The sequence below is a fragment of the Cibotium barometz genome, chromosome 2 (assembly GCF_041138505.1).
Source record: "Cibotium barometz isolate CiBa-2024 chromosome 2, ASM4113850v1, whole genome shotgun sequence".
Classification (NCBI taxonomy): domain Eukaryota; kingdom Viridiplantae; phylum Streptophyta; class Polypodiopsida; order Cyatheales; family Cibotiaceae; genus Cibotium; species Cibotium barometz.
In genome coordinates this window covers 38,741,689-38,763,135 of record NC_141047.1, presented here as the reverse complement: position 1 = coordinate 38,763,135, position 21,447 = coordinate 38,741,689, and the positions used below count along the sequence as shown (strand labels likewise).

The window sequence follows — 21,447 nt, the reverse complement described above, 5'->3', positions numbered from 1 at the left end:
GTCGGAAGATCATTCGGAAACAAATCCTGAAAAGGCCTGAAGAAGGGTTGCTCCAAGTAAGCAGTTGTTGATGACGAGGCTTGAGATTGCTCACTGGTTTCTGCTTCAATCTCTCGTAACATGACCAGGGATGTTGTACAGTCCCGTTTGCGGATGAGGCGTTTGACTTGCAGGACAGAAACAACAGTGATGGGTTTGGCACTAAAAAGGCCATGAAGTTCCAGCTCTCGACCATCATGATATAACTGGATTGAATGAGAACGAAAGCTGATCACTGGATCATATCGATACAACCAAGATTGTCCCAATATCATGTCATAATGTGACAACGGCATCACTGAAAAATTAAGGTGATCTTGGTAATCTTGAATCTGGAGCTGGAGTTGTTGCACCTTTTGGTTACAATTAAGGAAGGAACCATCAGCAAGCTCCACTTGAAAAGCATCCACAAAATGTCGGGTCTGTAGGCGAAGCTTGTGAACCAAAGAAGTGCCCACAAAATTAGTGGAACAGCCACTATCCACCAGCACATTGATGGGATGGTCGCCAATGAAGCCCAGAAGACTAAGGACCTGTTTGGAAAGATTCACCGGAACAGGGTTGGTACTTTGGCCATTAAGCATCAGGGTACTGATGAACTCAGAAACACGAACAGAACAAGCTATCTGTTTGTTCTTGTCTTTCACGGGAGGCGGGTCATGATCAGCATGGTGGCAACTGTCCAACTGAGAATTGCGCGGAGTGTTGGAGGGTTTAGGACGCTGAGGACATTCATACCACCGGTGATCGCCAGAACAAATTGTGCAGAGACCTAGGCGACTAGGTTGGGATGAAGTGGCAGTTGATGAAGAGGTTTGTTGTCCTGAAGAGGTTTCTCGCTTGAAGTTGCGCCGATCATTGCTGCGAACAGTCCTGTCGAGACCGATCTCGGTTTCTACTGCCAGAGGATTCGGTCTAAGAGGATCCTACATTTGACGCGGAAGCTTGCCCGGAAAAGCGCGGCCAGAAGGACTGTTGTCTAGAATATGGTCGCCAAGAGTTGGGTTGTCCAGAATTAGGACGCTGGGGTTGGCTAGTCCCATTGGATCGATTCCGCTGGTAGGAATGGGCGCCGGAGGAAAAGTTCCTGGGAGGACGCCGATAATCACTAATGCGCTCGACATACGAGATTGCTTCATCCAGGGTGGCAGGATTGTACTTATGGACTTCGTCTTGGATCATGGGTTCAAGCCCGTCAATGAAGCTGTGAAGCTGGTCAGAGGGACTGAGTGTCTCTATCTCCAGAGCCAGTTTTTGAAACTCTGAGATGTACGTGGCCACGGAGCCAGTTTGACTCAGGCGGCGGAGAGAAGACCTGGCATGAAAGTTCGCATTTGCAGGCTCAACGCGGCGGCCATTGTAGGGCTCAGGTAACTTGATGTCCATCTTTCGTGTTTGTGCTGTGGTCATTAATTTATATATAAGTTTAAGTTCAACATTGTCTACCTCGGCAGTCGGATCGGGAGGAATTAAGGGATCGTCCTGCTGGCCCACCGAGGATGACGATGATGATGTTGGAGAACGCGAACGACGCGCTCGCTATGACTTCCTGGATCCCTCGCGATGATGTTGGTGCCGTTGTTGCATGTCTTCCATTTGTGATCTCATTGATGCCATACCGTCGAAAAAGGCCTTTTGCAAGTCCTCCATCTCTTGTTGAAGAGTAGTCATCTGCAAGGCCTCCATCTGAGGATCGGCGGGTGGCATGTTGTCGTGCGAAGTCGACATCTGGAAAACTCAAAGAGAGTACTGTGGTGAAGCAGGAAAGGTCCACCCGAAGTGTAGGATGGAAGGAACAGCTGCTGGAGAGGCAGTAACAGAAGCCTCGTACTCGAAGTCGGGTCTTCCACTTCCTCGGGATCATCCTCGGAAGTTACTGCGTCGGCTTCCGCCAAAGAACTGGGCACCGGAGATAATGGAGTATAGTCGGGGACGAAGATCTCGCAGTAAAATGTCACAGGAGGGCGCGTGGAGGAGATATTGCGGAGGCCATCCACATGCACTCTGGAAGAAAGTGTGCCAACTGCGGGTACCGTGACAGAAAATACTCAAAATGAGTAAGATGCAGTGGCTCGCAGGCGAGGAAAATAGTCCAAATCGCCCAAGTGTCGGGTTCGGTCACATGCGGGCTGCTGACATGTATGCGGTACACCTGAGAGGCCGGGGATGCTGGGATAGGAGAGGCCGGAAGACTTGGAATCCACCCCGCATCGGCAGAAAGTGGCACTGATTCCGGAGTGAGGGCACGAGGAGGGCTATGTTCGGGAAGAAGAGCCTCGGGGAGCTCGTCGATGTAACTCAGGTAAGAGATGTGCATGTCGGGTTCCTCCAGAAAGTTGTCCATGAAGCATGCACGTAGAGGGCGAGAGCACACAGAGTATGCGGTGTGGGCAAAGCCAGGAAAACCCACGAACAGCCAGGAGGAAAGCGCCTAATCGCTGGGAAGAGGGAGGCGAACAAGAACAAGGCGGCATCCTGACAGCCCGGCCGGGGGGGGGGGGGGGGGGGGGCGGGTGGTGGTTTCCGAATCGCCCAGGGTGGCAGTTCACACCGGTGAATTCCCAACGCACGCCCGGTGAGTTTTCGTGTTGCTTTGTTTTTTTTTTTTATATAACCCACGTGGCAATGCACGTATTAAGGTGACGCTTCGAAGGCCGTCGCCGACTAGGAGGTGCGCCGCTTCGAAGGGCTGGATTGCCGACTGAAGGGTGTGTCGCTTCGAACGGTGTGCCACCAGCAATGTGAAGAGGCGGCAATCGCTGGATGTATCAACGAGGCTCACGACCGGCAACTGCTCCCAACAAGCAAGGGCGCACGCTGGCAGCGAACAAGGCGAAGAGAGGGGGGGATACATATTCAGCAGCGAAAGGGGCAGTTCCCGCCATGTTGCGAACGCCGAACACCACCGGTCAGCAAGGAGGGAGGGTAGTCCGGAAATACAGCAAGGGGTCCCTCTCTGCTATACACACAATGCGTGTGTATGGGTGTGAGACCTTTTGTTCTTGTTTACATCACTTTGAGCAAGGATTTACGCCAAATCCACCATCGCTCTGCTTCTTCCATACAACACCGAGAGGAGAGGTGGATGAGGGAGTGCCGCGGAGAGGGTGAGGGCTTCACAACCCACGCGTAGGAAAAAATTTGCTCTGATACCACTGTGAGGATTATGTTGTTAATCCTTCATATTGTGTACTAATTACTACTTAAGTAATTAACTTAGAACAAGAACCTTCAGGAGAACACTTGAGATAAGATTGAATTGACTTGTTGTATTAAACTGAGTACAATAGGTCTCTTATATAGGAGATGAAGAGACACATTTGAAGAGGCATGTCCTTTGACATAAGGACATGACCTTAGACGAAAGGATACAACTTTAGGCTAAGGGATGTGTCTATTCGATGTAGAGGCACAACCATTCATCAATGGATACAACCATTCGTCGAAGGGATGTGGCTATTCGATGAAGAGGTACATCCTTTGGCGAAGAGTCGCAACCAGTCGAGGGTAGGGGCTCCCTTTGGCTGGTTACTCTTTGCATCTGCAACAGGAATCAGTAATGAAGAGAGAATCTGATACATAAATACGTCACAATCGTGACACTCTCATTGCTATACTCCTCTATGTTGATGACATGGTGCTTATCTCAGATTCTCAAGCCGGACTACAGCGTCACATGGATGCACTACAAGATTTTTTTACACAATGAGGGCTCTCTATTAACCTTGGGAAAACCAAGGTGATGGTCTTTCACACTTCCCGCAAAGTGATGAAGGATACAGTGATCACATACAGAGACACTTTGGTGGAGGTGACTAGTTCTTCTGTCTACGCTGGAGTTACCTTCACCAGTACAGGGGGACGTTTCTCCATGCGGCAAGCCTCCCAAACTAGACTGACCAAAGGATATGCAACACTAGCCCTCCTGGAGCGCCAGTGCCATCAGTCTCACTTCCACGAACCCGGACGAAGGGGTGGCTCTTTGACACCTTGGTCACACCAGCAATGATGTATGCAGGCCCCTTTTGGGCACCGGGATTATCCTTGGCAGACTGGCAACAAATTGAGCGACCTCTGATCCTCATGCTATCACGAATGATTCGCAGCAAACCATCTATTCCACATCATATCATTCGAGCGGAGTTTTCTGCATCCCCCAATGTTAGAGAGGCACCCTTCCGAACAGTTACCTATATATATATATATATAGAGAGAGAGAGAGAGAGAGAGATGGACCCCACACGACTCCCTCCCCTAGCCCAATGGAGGCCTCGTCTTCTCAGCCTCTCTTCACTATTTCAGATCTTGCGACCACCCTCTCCTGTCCGATTCTCCTCCATGGACCCCTCCCCTCCATAGAGTGCATTATGATCATTCTTGTAAACTTTATAGCATGCTACCCCGTTTGTTATGTGCATTTACGTGGCACTTAGCTTCAGTTACTAGATTTCCAGTTTCAGTTTCAATTTTGTTTCAGTTTTCCATGACGATGATATTCCATGGATACTTGTAATCAACTTTTGTCTCATAGCCTATAGGCCCATCAAGCCTTTTGTACAACGTAAATATAACTCTCTCTCTCTCTCTCTCTCTCTCTCTCTCTCTCTCTCTCTCGTCAGCTGAGGATTGAGACAAGTAGATATGGACCACAGAGAGTACTGGCAGAGCAGCGTATATATCAGCTATGTCAGCTAGAACCAGAGAAGGAGAAGCACTACATCTGCCGATGCCCCATGTACTATGAGATTAGAGGGAGGTTCCATTGCCTTTTCAGAGAGGGGTTCGGGCCTCTTGCCAGAGTGATGGACTACAATGACAAGAGATGGTACCTTCCCAGGTTTCCCATTTTCCCATGTTACTCTTGATCTAGATCTTTAGATCTTTTCTTACTTTTTTCTATTACACACTACTGACATTTGTACTTCATCTGACCAGATTATTGAAACTTTTGGTCTCATAGGTCATCTTGGCCTTTCGAAGACGTTAATACAGATTAGATTTCATTTCATTTCCTCTCTCTCTCTCTCTCTCTCTCTCTCTCTCTCTCTCTCTCATACACACCCCCCCGACCCCCCTCACCTCAACAAGATGTCAAAAGTAGAAGCACAAAATATCCACACACACAAAAAAACTTTATTTACCATCGCAAAGCAATCTTTATTGGTGTCGTGAGGCAAGAAGTAAAAAAATCAGCTGGTAACTCTGCATGTTGAGGCAAGATCTCATGCGATCCGCAAGCTGCTAATAGGATACAATCTTTCATAGCAGAAGCAACTGAACCGCTGAGACCCCATTCTGGGCGCTGCAAACAGATTTTTGAATTAACAAAATTGTCAATGGTGTTTTACAGTTTGTTTCCTTCACACATATCCAGCTTGTAGCACCCACCTCACAAAATGCATTGAGGATCATCCCTGCAGCAGAACAATCAAACACATATATAGATGGTGTCCCCAGCCAAGACTCCAACTCATACACAGACAATGGTATGTATTGTGTATAACTCTGCCATATCACAAAACCGTTTGTCTCAGGGGACAACATCCCATAAAAAGAAAGAATTTAGTGATCAAGAACCCTTTATTCAATTTATCAACCTTGTTGAACAACCAGATCTCTCCATTCATTGTTGGCTTGGGAACCCCATGCCCATTGTAGTGAAATAATACACGCTCAGATTTTGCACTCTTGCGGCAATGTGCACAGAGCTTCTTTATCTCCTCAACAGTTGGGTCAAGCTGCAATTTGTAACGTGCCTGCCATATTCACAAAATGGCACTCTCAGAGAACAAAATTAAAGGAAGAAGTGACTGTCACTTTCAAAAGAATAAGAACAGGCCTGTACCCTTGGCTGCCATCGCTCAAACTGTGCTTGCAAGTTCTTTCCAATAGCATCAAGAGCCTTTTGTGCAGACATAGAGAATGGATCTGTTACAGAAAATAATATCAATGAGCGAAAAAGAACTTTGAATCTGCTAACCACAAAAAAAAAACAAACAGATCTGTGGAGTATTAAAACAACACAACACAAGGCATGCTAAAAACAACCAGCACATGAGTTAGCTAGCAGTTCAAAGCACCAGTACGATGTGCACTAACACTCCACTTATGGATCCGTCAGTCTCCTTTGTTTACTAATGCTAGCATGTCCTCTTTAGCATCATGCAAGCATCCAAAGTTAAGTTTTCTCGCACATAAACTAACATCAGCAAGAACAAAGAACATAAAGCACCGTGCACACTTGGAATTAAGCTGTCACGTACACAGTCATTGACATGGATAACTTCATCATTGGTTCCGGACTCGGCAACGTTTTAAGGGAGATTTAGGGGCAGATTTAGAGAATTTTGCAGCCCAATAGGCTCCCGAACTGCCCAAGACATACACCCATATATGAGACACCATTTGGGCACAATTTGTACACAAAAGACAACTTTTTGGATGAAGTTTTGTGGGCTGAAAAGGAAAAACCGACTGGATTACGAATTTTCATCCTCTCCCTATGAATAGCTAAGCTCTCATTTGTACATATCATCTTAACGCCCTTCGGGATCAGGTCATAGGCAGTCAGAATAAGGTCTAACTTTTGGTTAAGCCAAAGGCCTCAGAAGTCGTAGAGACATCATCATCTTTTGTACCATATAATACATGAACACACAGCTCATTTCTCTCTCTTCTCTCTCTATCTAATCATCATTAAAGTTTGCATCATTGTTTATTACCATGCTTAGGGCTGAGGATCAAGTAAGCAAGGCTTCCGCGCATGCAACATTGGTATCAAAGCATTCAGGCTCAGCCCTCTAAGCTATCCCAGGAAGATGCACAGAATCCATAGCAAAATACAACAAAGGTAGCATTATGAGGTGTTCTGCTGCAGGCAAAGCCAAAGGAAAGCATTCTCTCAGTGTGTGCTCAAAGGAGGACACCAGTTAACTCTCTGGTCAGCTCTTGAGGCAAAGCAACATGCATGATCATTCTTGGCGGCAGGAGACCATAGCTGTGTTAAGAGAAAGGGATTGCAAGCATGGGGACAAAGTGGAACACATGCACGGTTCTTCAACCAGACTTGGAGTGGAATCTGAGAAGTGGCAAGGTAATCAGGCAATCAGAGTCAAAGTCAGTAAAAATCAGTAGTCCAGGGAGGAAAGCTGATAGGTTTCCAACCCATCATCAAGGGTCTGATACCCTTGCCTAAAAAGGGGGTAACCTTTTGGTTCACCCTAGGGCCAAGGAGGCCCATGGCCAAAGCCCAACAGCCAACATGGGTGGGCATGCTGTCGGCCCGGCCTAGAAGGGCCCGGGCAACAAGGCGGCCAGCCCTTGTGGCTTGGCCAGCCAGTCGGCCGGCCCAACTGGACTGGGCAACCAGCCTGGTAGGTGGCCAGCCTAGGCAGGCAGTCTGGACAGCATACAAAAGGCAGTCAGTCAATGGGCAAGAAGGCGCCTATCATAGGCAATAATAAACAGGTCATGGAGTACTTTTTCAGCAGGCTGACAGCCTCCTAAAATGCTACACCAGCATTTGATGTGCTATGTCAAGCACAGTCAAGAAAGTCTTTTGGCATCTTACAATTCACAAACTGCTGAAGGTACTCAAGGGCCAGGACAGCCAAGGGAATCCTAAAGCAAAGGTCAAGAGGTAGATCATCTACAGGCTGAAAGTCTACAGCCAAGAGAAGATCTACTGAACTGAGTCTTTTTCTCATCATTCAATAAAGCAAATACACCATCCTTGGTGGGCCCTGCAGAGGGTATTCGGGACCCAATTGGGTGATTCTCTCTCTCTCTCTCTCTCTCTCTCTCTCTCTCGGGTGATTACACGGACACTATTGTATCACTTATGGTCTCATATACCCACTCGGTCTTTTGAAGACATTTAATATAACTTTTTTTCTTACTTTCTCTTGCTCCCTTACTTCTGCAACATTGTGCAATCATTTGGAACCAAGGTGCTGAATAATCCTGTCTCATAGACCCACTCAGTCTTTTGAAGACGTTTAATATAACTTTCTTTCTTTCTTTCTCTTGCTCTCTTACTTCTACAACATTGTGCAATCGTTTGGAACCAAGGTGCTGAATAATCTTGTCTATAAGCTTCCGCATGTTACAATATTTCTGAAACTTAACGAAAACCATTGTGTGATACTAACTCCACAAGAGTTTCATGGACAATAAACGCCCATGCCCAACTAGATTATTCACTGAAACAATTGTAAACACTCAACAAGCAAAATTCAAAACCACAAAACAGTTCATTAAAGCATGAGACGTATATACCAGAAGAACCAGGCTGGTCATGACCCCTCTCTCCGTCCCCTCTTCTTATATGATACTTGTATTACGATAGCCTTCTCATAATGCTTTGTGACAATCATGAAAAGTTAGATAGGTCTCATGTACCCTTGCTTTACATCCTTCTGCATCAGCACTGCACCTACTGAATCAAATCCTATGCTTGGTCCAGTCAAGAAGAATACAGCGAGCAGCAACATCAAACCGCAGGGCAATTGGTCAGTGAATGTTGAGGTTTCTCTTGCCGAGACCAGTAAGCTTGTGCTAGCATACCGTGACTTGCAATGAAGCCTGCAAACCTGTACAACTGAGTCCTCACCACTAATCACCCTTGGATGCCCACAGTTCCTAGTCCTCTAATGGTTCATGGACTACAAAGGCAATTGTTCCTTGATAGCCGAACATTGATAGAACCCTCTCCCACGGTCAACCAAACTGCGTCGAGGGCCAGTCAACATTTGGTCAACACGAATCTAACATTGGTGAACTTTGAGCAGTATTGTCAAATGCTGGACAACTCTGGTCAAGACAGGACAAACTAGTCTACGACAATAAAAATGATAAAAATCTGGCCAAAACATACATTAATCGTGCACAATCTTGTAGAACCTCTGTTTACTAGATTCGAAGCTGAAAGTTCTCAAATATGTGACCCTAGCAAATACCTTCATAAGATTGAAATACATCCAACATTACAAAATTTAGAGAATAATGCACCTAATTAACAACATCCAAGGAAAATATTCAAGAAACTTTTGCAAAGAATACAAGGATGTAAAGAAATTTGAAGTTCAACTTATAGGATAAGTACTAAAACAGGAAACTTAGCAAACCAAGCAAACTAGTCTATACAAAATAGAGCAGAGAGAGAGAGAGAGAGAGAGAGAGAGAGAGAGAGAGAGTTTTAAGTAATCCAATCAATGCAAATGTTCTCATCAACACCCAAGCATATGTTGCTCATTGGGTTTCAAAAGAGTCCAGACTCGGGTAAAGAATAATGTTTTCAGGCCGAAAACTATTCTATTCAAATCATCCAGCAACGTAGGCTGATTTTCTAGCCCAACTCCTACAGTACCTGCAACCAATGAATATTCCCTCCTTTTTTCCCCATTTTCCTCAATCGTGGAGCAAAGGGCTGGCCAACTTGCACAGAGGGGTCCCCAAGCCCTTATAAATGGGACCCCTAGACCTCCCAAGCTCCTCATCTCTCAGGTATTGAAGCCAACACAAGAGGAATTCTCTCCAGTAACAGAGATCGACCAGCCAGTGATACAATTATGGCGTAAAAGGCCCAGCTGGTGCCGGGGAGCCTGTGGGGAATTGAACTCGAGACCCTCCCCTTCCTGGTCACAAGCTACCACTATGCTACTCACCCATTGGCCAATGACTTTCTTAAGTTGCTTGAATCATGCCTGGAACATGGGCCCCTGTGGCAAACATTAAAGATTCTCTATGCACCCTTCCCTTCCTAGCTCAATGTGTACACACATGCACATCTGCTTGTGAGCTTATCGGAACAAGAGTTGGCACAGATTAGATGATTCGATATAAAACTCACAGACGTATCATTCCATAGTTCATGACTATTTGTCCACCAGGTCTTCCATTTTGTCACATGCGTCAAGCACATGGGTGCCATGTGGACATAACTGACAGACAAGTGCAGAACCCTAGAACGGACACTCTGCACTTTCATAGTGACCCCTTATCCGAGGAATGTACAACCCAGGGTGGTCAATCATGTTCTCCAAGTCCAGCATCATCATGTCAAGCCCGTCCGGCATCGAATTTGTAACCCATTAGCAATATATAATGGACAGGGAGTAGGGAAGCTTATTAACGGATATCAAGTGTCCTAGGCAACCCCAGTCCATGTCTAGATAAGTAGGGGTGTCTTGCTTGCATACAAACCCATCTCTAGGTACCAGTAGCAACCAATACAAAGGAAGAAGTGTGGCCATGGACAACCTTGTGGGCACCCTTGTGACAGGGCAGGTGGGCAATGAATGCACCCAAGGACAGCCAGTTTTGAGACCCATAAGCCACTCTACAAAGACTGGGGGCAGTCCGACCAGCCCGACATGCTGGTCCAGCAGCCAACTTGCACCCCCAACTGTCACCAGGAGGTGAAACTTTTTGCAGTTGTTTTCTTTATTTACATTTCTTTATAAATATATATATTTTTCTTTTCTTTCTCTTTGGTTGCTGTTGCTTTCCCCCGGGATCTCTTGGAAGGGTTTGGACCGTTGCAATGTCAGAATGGGTCAGCCAGTGGGACTTTGGACCAGTGGTTGGCTAAGCCTGAGAACTGCACTGAAAGATGAAGGACAGTGTCCAGGACATGGGCACTGAAAGATGAATGACAGTTTCCAGGACATGGCCACTGAATGAGGGTATAGGTCGGTTTACACTAGTAAGTGGCCGCCACCGAAATGTGAATGTATCTTGAATTCTAAGCAAATTTTGAAGTGACCATAGTGGTCAAAGATGGTCAGGAGACCAGAAGGAATGCAAATGACATCATCCCTAAAATCTAGGGAACTGCTATTTTTGGCAGTGTCGGAATTGAAAAGTGTTCGCGTCAGTTTGTGCGGAATGTCAAGGGGACCAAAAGCTGACAAAGGACTGTTGTGAGAATGTGAACCAATCAGGAGATTTTTAGCCTGGAAGATTGCATGTGGAAAAGGCTTAAAAATGTGCCAAGTGTCAAATTTTGGTGCATTTTCCTCATTGAGAAGAGGGAAGCGTGGGAATTTGGGAAGAGGAGGCTCATTTGCAGCCATCGTGTGGTTTTGTTGCAGGAAAAACAGCTATGGTGGTGCACTCCCTTGCCCTACAACTCATGAATTGAGGGTTGAGCTTGCTCCCCACAGCCTCTCTCTCTCTTTCTCTCTCTTGCAGACTATGGAAATGCTCTCATCAGATAAAATCAGGTGCAGTTGTGTGAATTTCATGCTTATATGCAAAGGTTAGTTGCCTCCTTGAACAGGAACAGGTGTAGTTGGTTCCTACACCAAAGCAGGGACGGAAGAGGGTAATAACCTCTTCAATACAATGCTGTTTCAGCACTGTTTAGGTGCTGTTTTTGGGCTGAAAACAGAGCTGAGAACAGGTCTGTGCAGAAAATTACAGCAAGCTGAATTGTGATGTTTTGGACTCCATTGGGTAGCCTGATGCCTATGGAAGTGAGCCTGTCAGTTGGGACTCATTCTGAGATGTTATGGAACAGTTTTAATGCAGTTATGCTGGCAAATTTCTCCCAGAATTTGTAAAACTCAGCTGATGCATGTAGAGTGCTTTGTTGCACTTGTGCTTTGTATTTCCCAACCTTTTTAACAATAAAGAAATACCGCAAGGAGCGCCGGACTTCGGGGCCAATGTGTTGTTGAGCGAGGGAGCGAGGATTCTGTGATTGTGTGTCTGAGTAAGTCCAGGTTATTTGTGAATGAACTACCGCTTTATGTGTCCATAGACCAATTTTATGGTTCCATTGCCGGGACAGGGTCCTCTTTTCTGCAAGAGCCCGGACACGGATTGGATTGGGTGAACAGGAGACACACATAGTGAGGTACAACTGATTGCAGGTGAGAAAGAGTACGGTCTCTTTCTTTGGATACAGGTTCCCTTAAACTTTCAGTTGACAGTATGACAGACAAAGGGAAAGGCAAGCTCCCTGCCGAAGAGAGTTCCTCTTCTACTCGCAGACAGCATATAGAGGTGACAGGTGCCCAGGTGTCAGCCTCTGCTCGGATGGAGCCAGTAGTACAGCCAGCCTTGTTAGAGGAAGAACAGGAACAAGAGGATTTATTTCATGCGCAGCTCCTGAGCATGGTTGGTACCTTTGAACAGTTGGTGAAGAATCCCAAGATGATGAGGTATTTGCAGTCAAGGACAGGGGATTCCCAGGCTGAATCATCTCAGCAGGAACACAGGAACAAATGCCAAGGATGCCACAGCTTGTAGAGCAGACACCAGCAGTGGCAGCTGATCCAGTGCAGCATGTTACACAGGCACAGGTACATGCATTTAATGGCCAGGAAAGTAATGTGCAAAGGGTCATGCCGACCATTCCTCCATTCGTTGCTTTCCAGCCCGGCTATTTTGGTGGTGGGTCTGTTTTCCAGGCCATGGCTAGGCCCCCCACAGTTTTGCCAGGACTGATGTCAAGAGGGTCATCAGGAATAATGCCTATGGAAGCTGTGAACCCTCTTTATGCCAATATAGGTGTGCAGCCTGGATTTCAAACTTATTTTAGTCCACCTTTGGGGCCCGCAGCACCTGTCAGTGTGGCTGAATTTTCTCAACCTAGTGGACAAAGAGCAGTAAGGACTGATGCAGAAAAGGTGCAAAAGGATTACAAAGAAGGAGGTCAAGCAGTAAAGTTTGAGACTTTCAGTGGGATGCAGGACAAATTGAAAGCGCTGACTTTTATTCAGCAGTTTGATGCAGCATACACTGGGGGTAACTTTACAGAGTCTTCTAAGGTGCGGAAGGCTGCTACTTTTTTGAAAGGTAATGCATTACAGTGGTGGACTTCATTGTTGATGCAAGGACAGGCACCTGCTACATGGGTCAAATTCAAGCAGCAGTTCTCTTTTGCATGGCTTACAAACACCTTCGAAGCGGATGTGATGACAGCATGGCACAAACTGGATGCAGCTAATTGTGCAAATCTGGAAGAGTACAATAAGAAGTTTTGGGATGCACTCTTGCCAGTAACTTCTTACAGGACAGTGCCATTGTCAGAGCAAATAGAGAAGTATTGCTGTGGTTTGCCCAAAGAAATCAGGGATTATTGCATTAAGACCAATGTTTCTAATATGACTCAGCTCATTGAGAATGCAAACATGGCTAATGCATTGCTACAGGGAGGTTCACGTGGCTTTAAGAGCACAGTGAAGAAGGAACCTCAAGACAAAGGACAGAAGAGGCCACTATATGGCAAGTCATTTGAAGAGAGAAAGGCATTGATGCAAGCTGGGAAATGTTTCATCTGTGAACAGAAACGGCATATGGCTGCAAAATGTCCACAACAGCCACCAAAAGATGCGGAGGATAAACAAGGGCCACCCAAGAAGAAGACAATGCCGAGTGCAGGATTGATACCTGACATGGTTGGTGACCAGCCATGTGATGATGCGACAGAATTGTGCAGAGCATGGGGTAAAATCAGAGATGCTACAGTGCTGATTTTCTTTGACCCTGGTGCTTGAGCCAACTTTATTTCACCGGCGTTGGCAGCCAAGTTGGGAATTCGTGCTGAAGAGATGGGACCAGTTGGACAGGCTGATTTGGCATGCCCTCGGCATTCAGTTCCTGTCACTCCTATACTTGGCAAACTTCGCATGCATATACAGAGTTATGTCGACACAGAGGAGTTTCTTATCATGCCCTTGGAAGGATGTGATGTCCTATTGGGAATTCCATGGTGCCATAGGAAACATGCAGTGTTGGATGCTTTCAACAGGAAAATCACAATTGTACATAGGGACAAGACTCATGTTCTGGATGTGAAGCTGAAAGGAGAGTCTGTCCCAATTATTTCTGCTTTTTGAACCTGAATTTTGAATGACCTGTACATTTGTATTATATGTTTGGCAATGTACAGTTTTGACATTTGTTGTCAATGACTTAATCAATGAATGAACTTTCAGTGCTTTGAAGTTGTATCTGTTACACTTCAATGAATGATTATACGTGTTGTGACACTAATAGTGCGGGGACACGTGCTATCGCCCTGTGTTGCATCCGGAAACATGTATTTGAAAGGCTTGAACCTGCGATGACACAAATGGTAGTGGGGAATTCTTATCATCGCCCCGTGTCATCTGTTCGCAGGAGATACATGCGATGACACTAATCACCTGGGAAATCTTGTGATCGTCCTGTGTCATCTGTTTGCATGTGGACTTGCAATCGAGGTCGCTTGCTTCTTTCAAGAGGGGGGTATGTCACCAGGAGGTGAAACTTTTTGCAGTTGTTTTCTTTATTTACATTTCTTTATAAATATATATATTTTTCTTTTCTTTCTCTTTGGTTGCTGTTGCTTTCCCCCGGGATCTCTTGGAAGGGCTTGGACCGTTGCAATGTCAGAATGGGTCAGCCAGTGGGACTTTGGACCAGTGGTTGGCTAAGCCTGAGAACTGCACTGAAAGATGAAGGACAGTGTCCAGGACATGGGCACTGAAAGATGAATGACAGTGTCCAGGACATGGCCACTGAATGAGGGTATAGGTCGGTTTACACTAGTAAGTGGCCGCCACCGAAATGTGAATGTATCTTGAATTCTAAGCAAATTTTGAAGTGACCATAGTGGTCAAAGATGGTCAGGAGACCAGAAGGAATGCAAATGACATCATCCCTAAAATCTAGGGAACTGCTATTTTTGGCAGTGTCGGAATTGAAAAGTGTTCGCGTCAGTTTGTGCGGAATGTCAAGGGGACCAAAAGCTAACAAAGGACTGTTGTGAGAATGTGAACCAGTCAGGAGATTTTTAGCCTGGAAGATTGCATGTGGAAAAGGCTTAAAAATGTGCCAAGTGTCAAATTTTGGTGCATTTTCCTCATTGAGAAGAGGAGGCTCATTTGCAGCCATCGTGTGGTTTTGTTGCAGGAAAAACAGCTATGGTGGTGCACTCCCTTGCCCTACAACTCATGAATTGAGGGTTGAGCTTGCTCCCCACAGCCTCTCTCTCTCTAGAGGACACCACGCCTATACCAGAGAGAGATGACAGAGATCAGAGCTCAGTTTCATAGAGAGGGTGAGGAGCGACTGGCTCGCTTCAGAGCACACCCAGGCATGTTCTTCAGAGAGCTGTGGACACCCCCTTCACTGATGTATACCATTTTATACCCCCAGTATGGTACAGGATGGAGCTAGCTAGGTTGCATATCATGATTGTATACTCCATGCATATAGCTTTGCATTCTCCTAGTAATAGAGCTCCATCCCCTACACACCCAGATTCAGCTTTTTTATTCAGTACTTTTTCATTTTGTTGGGATGACAGAGGATACCCCATACATGTACTCCGATTTGTCTCATAGGCCGAGTTCGGTCTTTTGGAAGACGTTAATAAAATCTTTCTTTCTTTCTTTCTTTCTTTCTTTCTTTCTCTCTCTTGCAGACTATGGAAATGCTCTCATCAGATAAAATCAGGTACAGTTGTGTGAATTTCATGCTTATATGCAAAGGTTAGTTGCCTCCTTGAACAGGAACAGGTGTAGTTGGTTCCTACACCAAAGCAGGGACGGAAGAGGGTAATAACCTCTTCAATACAATGCTGTTTCAGCACTGTTTAGGTGCTATTTTTGGGCTGAAAAAACCCCCTATATATAGACAGTGCAGGGAAGCTTATTAACGGATATCGAGTGTCCTAGGCGACCCCAGCCTATGTCTAGATATGTAGGGGTGTCTTGATTGCATACGAACCCATGTCTAGGTACCAGTAGCAACCAATACGAAGGGAGAAGTGTGTGCACTTTTTACGGGCCATGGACAACCTTGTGGGCACCCTTGTGACAGGGCAGGTGGGCAATTTAGGCACCCAAGGACAGCCAGTTTTGAGGCCCATAAGCCACTCTACGAAGACTGAGGGCAGTCCGACCAGCCCGACATGCGGGTCCAGCAGCCAACTTGCACCCCGCAACCCCCTATATATAGACAGGTAGCGCCCTCTCTCCCACATTTCATGATTAAAAGCTAGCGCACCCATTGGCACCCCCACAAGGCAAATGCAGCACCTGAAGATCCAGAAAACGCACCCCAGCATTCAACCAGTTTCAGCCTGGTCTTCCAGCCATTGTGCACAAGTTTGTATGCTCCGCCTTGAGGAAAACACGAGGTAAGGTCAGTCCCTGCGCAGATTCAGCCCAGTTTCTTGTACTCATTCATATCTGCAGTAATCAAGCAAATACTCCATTCATGGAGGGGGGCCTTCAGTGGGTATTGACCATCTTGTGAATCGTGCACTTCTCCCTTCTCTCTCTCTCTCTCTCTCTCTCTCTCTCTCGTAAGTTAACGCACCTTGGTTCCTATCTGCAAACCAACAAGTAAGATCTACAAAGTTTCCACATGTTACACATTTCTAATTATAATGCTTCAGATTTCCTTAAATTCAAACTTATGAAATGGCATTGCCAGAAAAGCAATTTGTTTCTCTGTAGGACATACTGATAAACCTGACCTAGCTTAGTCTCACACAAAAATGAAGGCCTACGCACGCACACGCACACAGAGAACTACCTATCCAACATTCCATTCGTGCACAAGGAGAAATTTTTATTATGTCCGGAGGATCCACACCAATGTTCAGGCATAATACCAAAGCCACGGACCCTGTCTTCATCTGCAAAACGTAGAACAGCAGCTTACACATACGGTCCAAGAACCAACCGCATAAGTAAAGCAACAAGAAAAGTGAGCACATTAAACGGAATACGTAAGTCAGTAGTAATTAATTCATGTACACAAATAGAATCAAAACCGCTCACAAGTAACATATACAATAATACAGACAGTATGCATGCAATACATAGAACTAGGGATCACAATTCGCCCCGCACCCCCACCCCCAAAAAAAGAAATATTTGAAGTTCTTTGCAACAACCATGCTAGGCAAGGGCACTCCAGTAACACCAAGTCCTAACAAACATACTAAGAAACTCAGGAAAACAAGCAATCAGAGCTAGGATTTAATTATCATCCAGTACAGCCGACCGTATTGATAAGATCATGCATAATCTCAAATAAATATATCCAATGGAAGTAGCTTAAATAGCTTTGATAAGATCATGCATAATCTCAAATAAATATATCCAATGGAAGTAGCTTAAATAGCTTTGATAGATGGCTCACGCATCCAAAACTGGTTAAGCAAAGAATGGGTTATTTCTTCTCCTTAATTTCCTAGACTCTGCACCAACGACTCACTTTTGAGGGTTTCTACACAGTAACCCAAATATGGTAGAATCTAATCCAAATCAGGGCAAATCTAAATATATGTCTAAATCCTAACGATGGCCCTTAATCAACACCCAAAAAAAAACTTGGATATTTTGAAGACGTGCCTACACAACAGCCGCACTCCTTTATATAGGCCACCTTTCTATGCACGAAATTGATCTACAAAATAACCCAAACAAATTCTTTTCCAATTCTTGGCAGCCATACTTTTCATGTTTTTCTTTCTTGCATTGAAGGGTCTGTCGCGTAGAAGAGGGCTGGCTTTACTTGACATATTGAGAAACAATGGGTTCATACTTTTGCAGTAACACCAATGCTTCAATGATAGTGGCCAGTTCTACAATGAATTGGACCTGATTTGTCTAAAATGTACAGACTTCCTCTTTGCTGAATCAATTGCAGACAGAATTCCACGAACCTGTTAAACGTGTCCAAACATGTCAAATCCTTTGTCGGATCTTAGTATTTCTCTACACGTAGGCTGGCCAGCCGTGAATTGATGTCTTCATTTCTTGATCACTTTTTTGTACTAGAGATTCAGTTGTAACACTTTCTTCTTGTACATATTACAGACACTAGTTTAGGACTCGTGTGTGTTGTATGTGTTTCATTCTATTGCTCTTCTTTCTATCTGTGAAAACCCTAGCACATTGACAAGAGTGTTCATTACGAACAGCAGTAAAAAGCAATCCAACGCATGGCTTCAAGAAACTGGCATGAAACACGCTGTGCATAGTCAAACTTGGCGAAAGATGGAGCTTTATGGAGACATCATTGATGATTTGGACAATGGGAAATGGGCCAAAGCTTAAAAAAGATAACTATAAGAATCATTTGCCCACCTATATCACGTAATGCTTTATAATGCGAAGATACACCCAATCGCTCTTGGCAAACTCCATGTCTCGACAATGTTTATTGGCATGTTTAGTATAGGCTTCCTACGCCAACTCGACTCCAACACTCCCTCATAGGACTTAGACATACAATTAGCTTTGGACAAATGACAAATCATCAAAGTCAAACGAGACTCAAATGGTCATGGAATAGCATTGTTTAATGATTCTTTAGCACGCATAATCAGTCTTCATAAAAGAACCAACCATCATGCACTAAATAGTTACTAGGTCCTATAGCTTTTACCACTCGAGTCCATACAAAATCTACGTACTTGTGTTGCATGCCCTAAAGACCGTGTCTCTCAAGCTTAACTATAATCTAAGGAGAGGGGGTGTGTAAATGCTAGAGAAAAAAACATAGATATAAGGAAGGGGGTGACAGTCATTTTTTAAGGTATCCTTATAACCTTAAATAGGGGGTGTTATTATCTTATGAGCATCATATATAGGGGGTTTTCGTGAGGTTCATGCATGCAGGTGATGTCCCCCTTTATTGTAAGTGAATCCCTCAAAGTAGAACAAGGTGGGAGATGCTTCACTACCCAAACCTGCCATGAATGATGAGAAATACTTTATGTTCAAAGGCCAAGAGAAGCGTGAGTTCAACAAGCATGTGGGAGCCATGTCTAAAGCCAAACCTATTTTCAAAAGTGCATGGGAGCGCGAGAGGAGGTTAAGATAAGGCTGATTTGAACAAGAAAGTAGGAGATGATTCACCATTAGAGCACTTGCTGCACAAGAAAAGTAAGAAGAAAGAAAAGAAAGTGCACACAAAATAGGTTACACTTGCAAAAAAATCCAAAGCACAGTATACAAGTGCTCATGGTGAAATGAAGTCTGGCAAACCATGTGCTTCCAAAAAATTATGACATTGTTATAGCTGGGATTTCTCATGTTTGTTTTGAAGCATGTTTTGCACTTGCCATTGTTAGGCAAATATTACCACACTTTTTATTATGACTTACACTTTCAAACCTTCTATCGAGAATTTTTCAGCCTACTTCACCATTTAAAAAAGTTTGATCTATTGAAAGATGTTCTTTTTGCATTCATATTGTTTGCTATAGTACAATATTCATGTTTGCATTAGAGTACTTGTCTCACAGAGGCCCACCTATTTGTCACAAAGTTTTGTGGATTTTTTTCCAAGTGAAGACATTCCACTGATTGACAGTGAACTGGCTGGAAAAAGTTGTCTTGTCGCATTAGACAAAATTTGGACTAAAAAACGGACCCTCTAAGAACATTAGGAATTTTTTGGACCCAAAAAGGACCTCCTAAGGATTCCTAAAAAGCTGGGCTTAAGGGAGACAAAGGCTATGATGACCCCTATTTTTTGCCTTGCCACATCAGCCATACCCCCCCTAGTTTCACTTTTTAAAAGGAATATTCTCTCTCTCTTACTTTTTGACTTTTCTCATACTTCCTCACAAGGGTCAAATACCCTAAGATATACTCAATCGAATCACCAAACTACTGAAAGAGTTGGCTTCACCAAGCCTGACGGACACCCATTGTGCATTGGGCAATGGCTGAGGCAACTTCACTTGCTTCCTACAAGATGCCTTGACCTTTTAAAAATGTGGCATTGTGCTAGTCACAATGTGTCAAATCCCTACGGATCTTCCCTCGTGATCGATCTTGGTTCGAACTCGAATCCTGCAAACAAACGAACAACAAACAAGCAAGGGGGTGCAGGCCTGACTCACCTCCCAACCATGACAGCCGTGGGCGAGCCCACAGTCTTGGCTGTCCCCACCGAGCCACGAGCTGAGCTAACTAGGTTGACGTACCGACCAATCTCCTCCTCGCGACGTCCCATACCGCCACGAAGCTGCTCTCGCGGGCCTCGAGACTGCTGCCGGCCTCGGCTGCATAAAGCAGGTGCACGTCTGCACTAGATCCAGGCTCCAAGCCCATAGAGCTCTCACAAACTCGCGAGACTCTCTATATTACAATAACTAACCTTGGCCACCCTTTTATAGGCTCTTGGCCGGTCATCGAGCGTCCACACTTGGCCGCTCGCCCGTCCATACTTGGGTGTCCGCCCGTTAGTATTTCCCTAACTCAGCTCGTCAATCAGCCTGCCTAGTTCCAAGCTTCCCCAAGCCTTGAAACTAGTCTTGCATGCGTATAGCACACGGTAGATACCCACTGTGCACATGGCATACTCCCCTTCCTCTAAGAGCTCACTCCTGAGCTCACTAAAAAGCCAGGGTAATCTCTCTGAAGAGAAGTCAATGTCTCCCATGTAGCGTCCTCCTCAACACGATCCTTCCACTTGATCTTGTATTCCGTGATAAGCGTATGACGCAATCTTCGTTCACGAAATCCAAGAATCCTTTCAGGTTCGTGCGGAACAAATGTCATGTCTTGGACATCTATAATTTCTTGAGGAGTAACTAACTGATCTGCTCCACCCAGTACTTCCTTAAGTCTACTGACATGAAATACAGGATGAACTTTCACATGAGAAGGCAAATCCAATTCATATGCAACTGAACCAATCCGTCGTGAAACACGAAATGGTCCACAGTATCTAGGGGATAATTTCGGAGATCTACCTGTTCGTAGGAATCTTTCGGAACTCGCAAATACACCATCGTTCCTTTAGAGAACTCTCTGGGTGAACGATGTCTATTATTAGAATAAAACGTGTCTCGGTCTTGAGCACTTCTAATAGATTCCTTTGCAACTTGTAACATTTCCTGCATATCTTTCAAAAAATTACGTGCTGCATCATGCTGAAGTCCTGAGAATCCTACTGTAACAGGTGATCTTGGTTGAAAACCGTACATAAGCATGAAAGGACTAAACCCTGTACTCGTATGCTTAGTACTGTTATATGCAAATTCTAACATAGGAAGATAATCCTCCCATGAACTTTGTCTTTTGGATACATATGCTCAAAGCATATCCTCCAAAATCTGATTCACTCTTTCAGTCTGGCCATCAGATTGAGGATGATCAAAGAAACTCAAATTCAAAGTTGTTTCCAACTTCTCGAAAACAAGTTTCCAAAAATCACTCGTAAACTTAGAGTCCCTATCACTGACTATGTCCTGCGGTAATCCGTACAGTCTAAACAATTGCTCGATAAACTGCCGAGCTAATTGCGTAGCCTTAATAGTCTTCCGGGTCAGTAAAAATCTAGCCATTTTTGTCAAGCGATCTACCACAACCCAAATAGAATCGTGGCCTTGATGTGTTCTTGGCAATCCGGTAATAAAATCCATGGAAATACTTTCCCACT

At 44.9% G+C, this 21,447-nt stretch overlaps 1 protein-coding gene across 3 annotated transcripts in view; it reads right to left on the bottom strand.

Moving 5' to 3' along the window:
- The window catches only part of LOC147641040 (regulatory-associated protein of TOR 1-like), a 133,256-nt gene that overhangs the window by 94,136 nt on the left and 17,673 nt on the right, over positions 1-21,447 (bottom strand). For 2 of the 3 annotated variants that reach the window (XR_015268790.1, XM_086817721.1), the window contains exons 2-6: positions 16,576-16,678; positions 5,885-5,967; positions 5,637-5,795; positions 5,428-5,544; positions 5,181-5,341 (exon numbers count right to left, since the gene is read on the bottom strand). Coding sequence is in view for 2 of the 3 variants with exons in the window: in XM_086817721.1 (XP_086673847.1) it covers positions 5,181-5,341; positions 5,428-5,544; positions 5,637-5,795; positions 5,885-5,967; positions 16,576-16,678 (623 nt within the window). In the remaining variant the exon portion in view is untranslated. The remainder of the gene's footprint in view (positions 1-5,180; positions 5,342-5,427; positions 5,545-5,636; positions 5,796-5,884; positions 5,968-16,575; positions 16,679-21,447) is intronic. The other variant, XM_086817726.1, reaches the window with a different exon arrangement.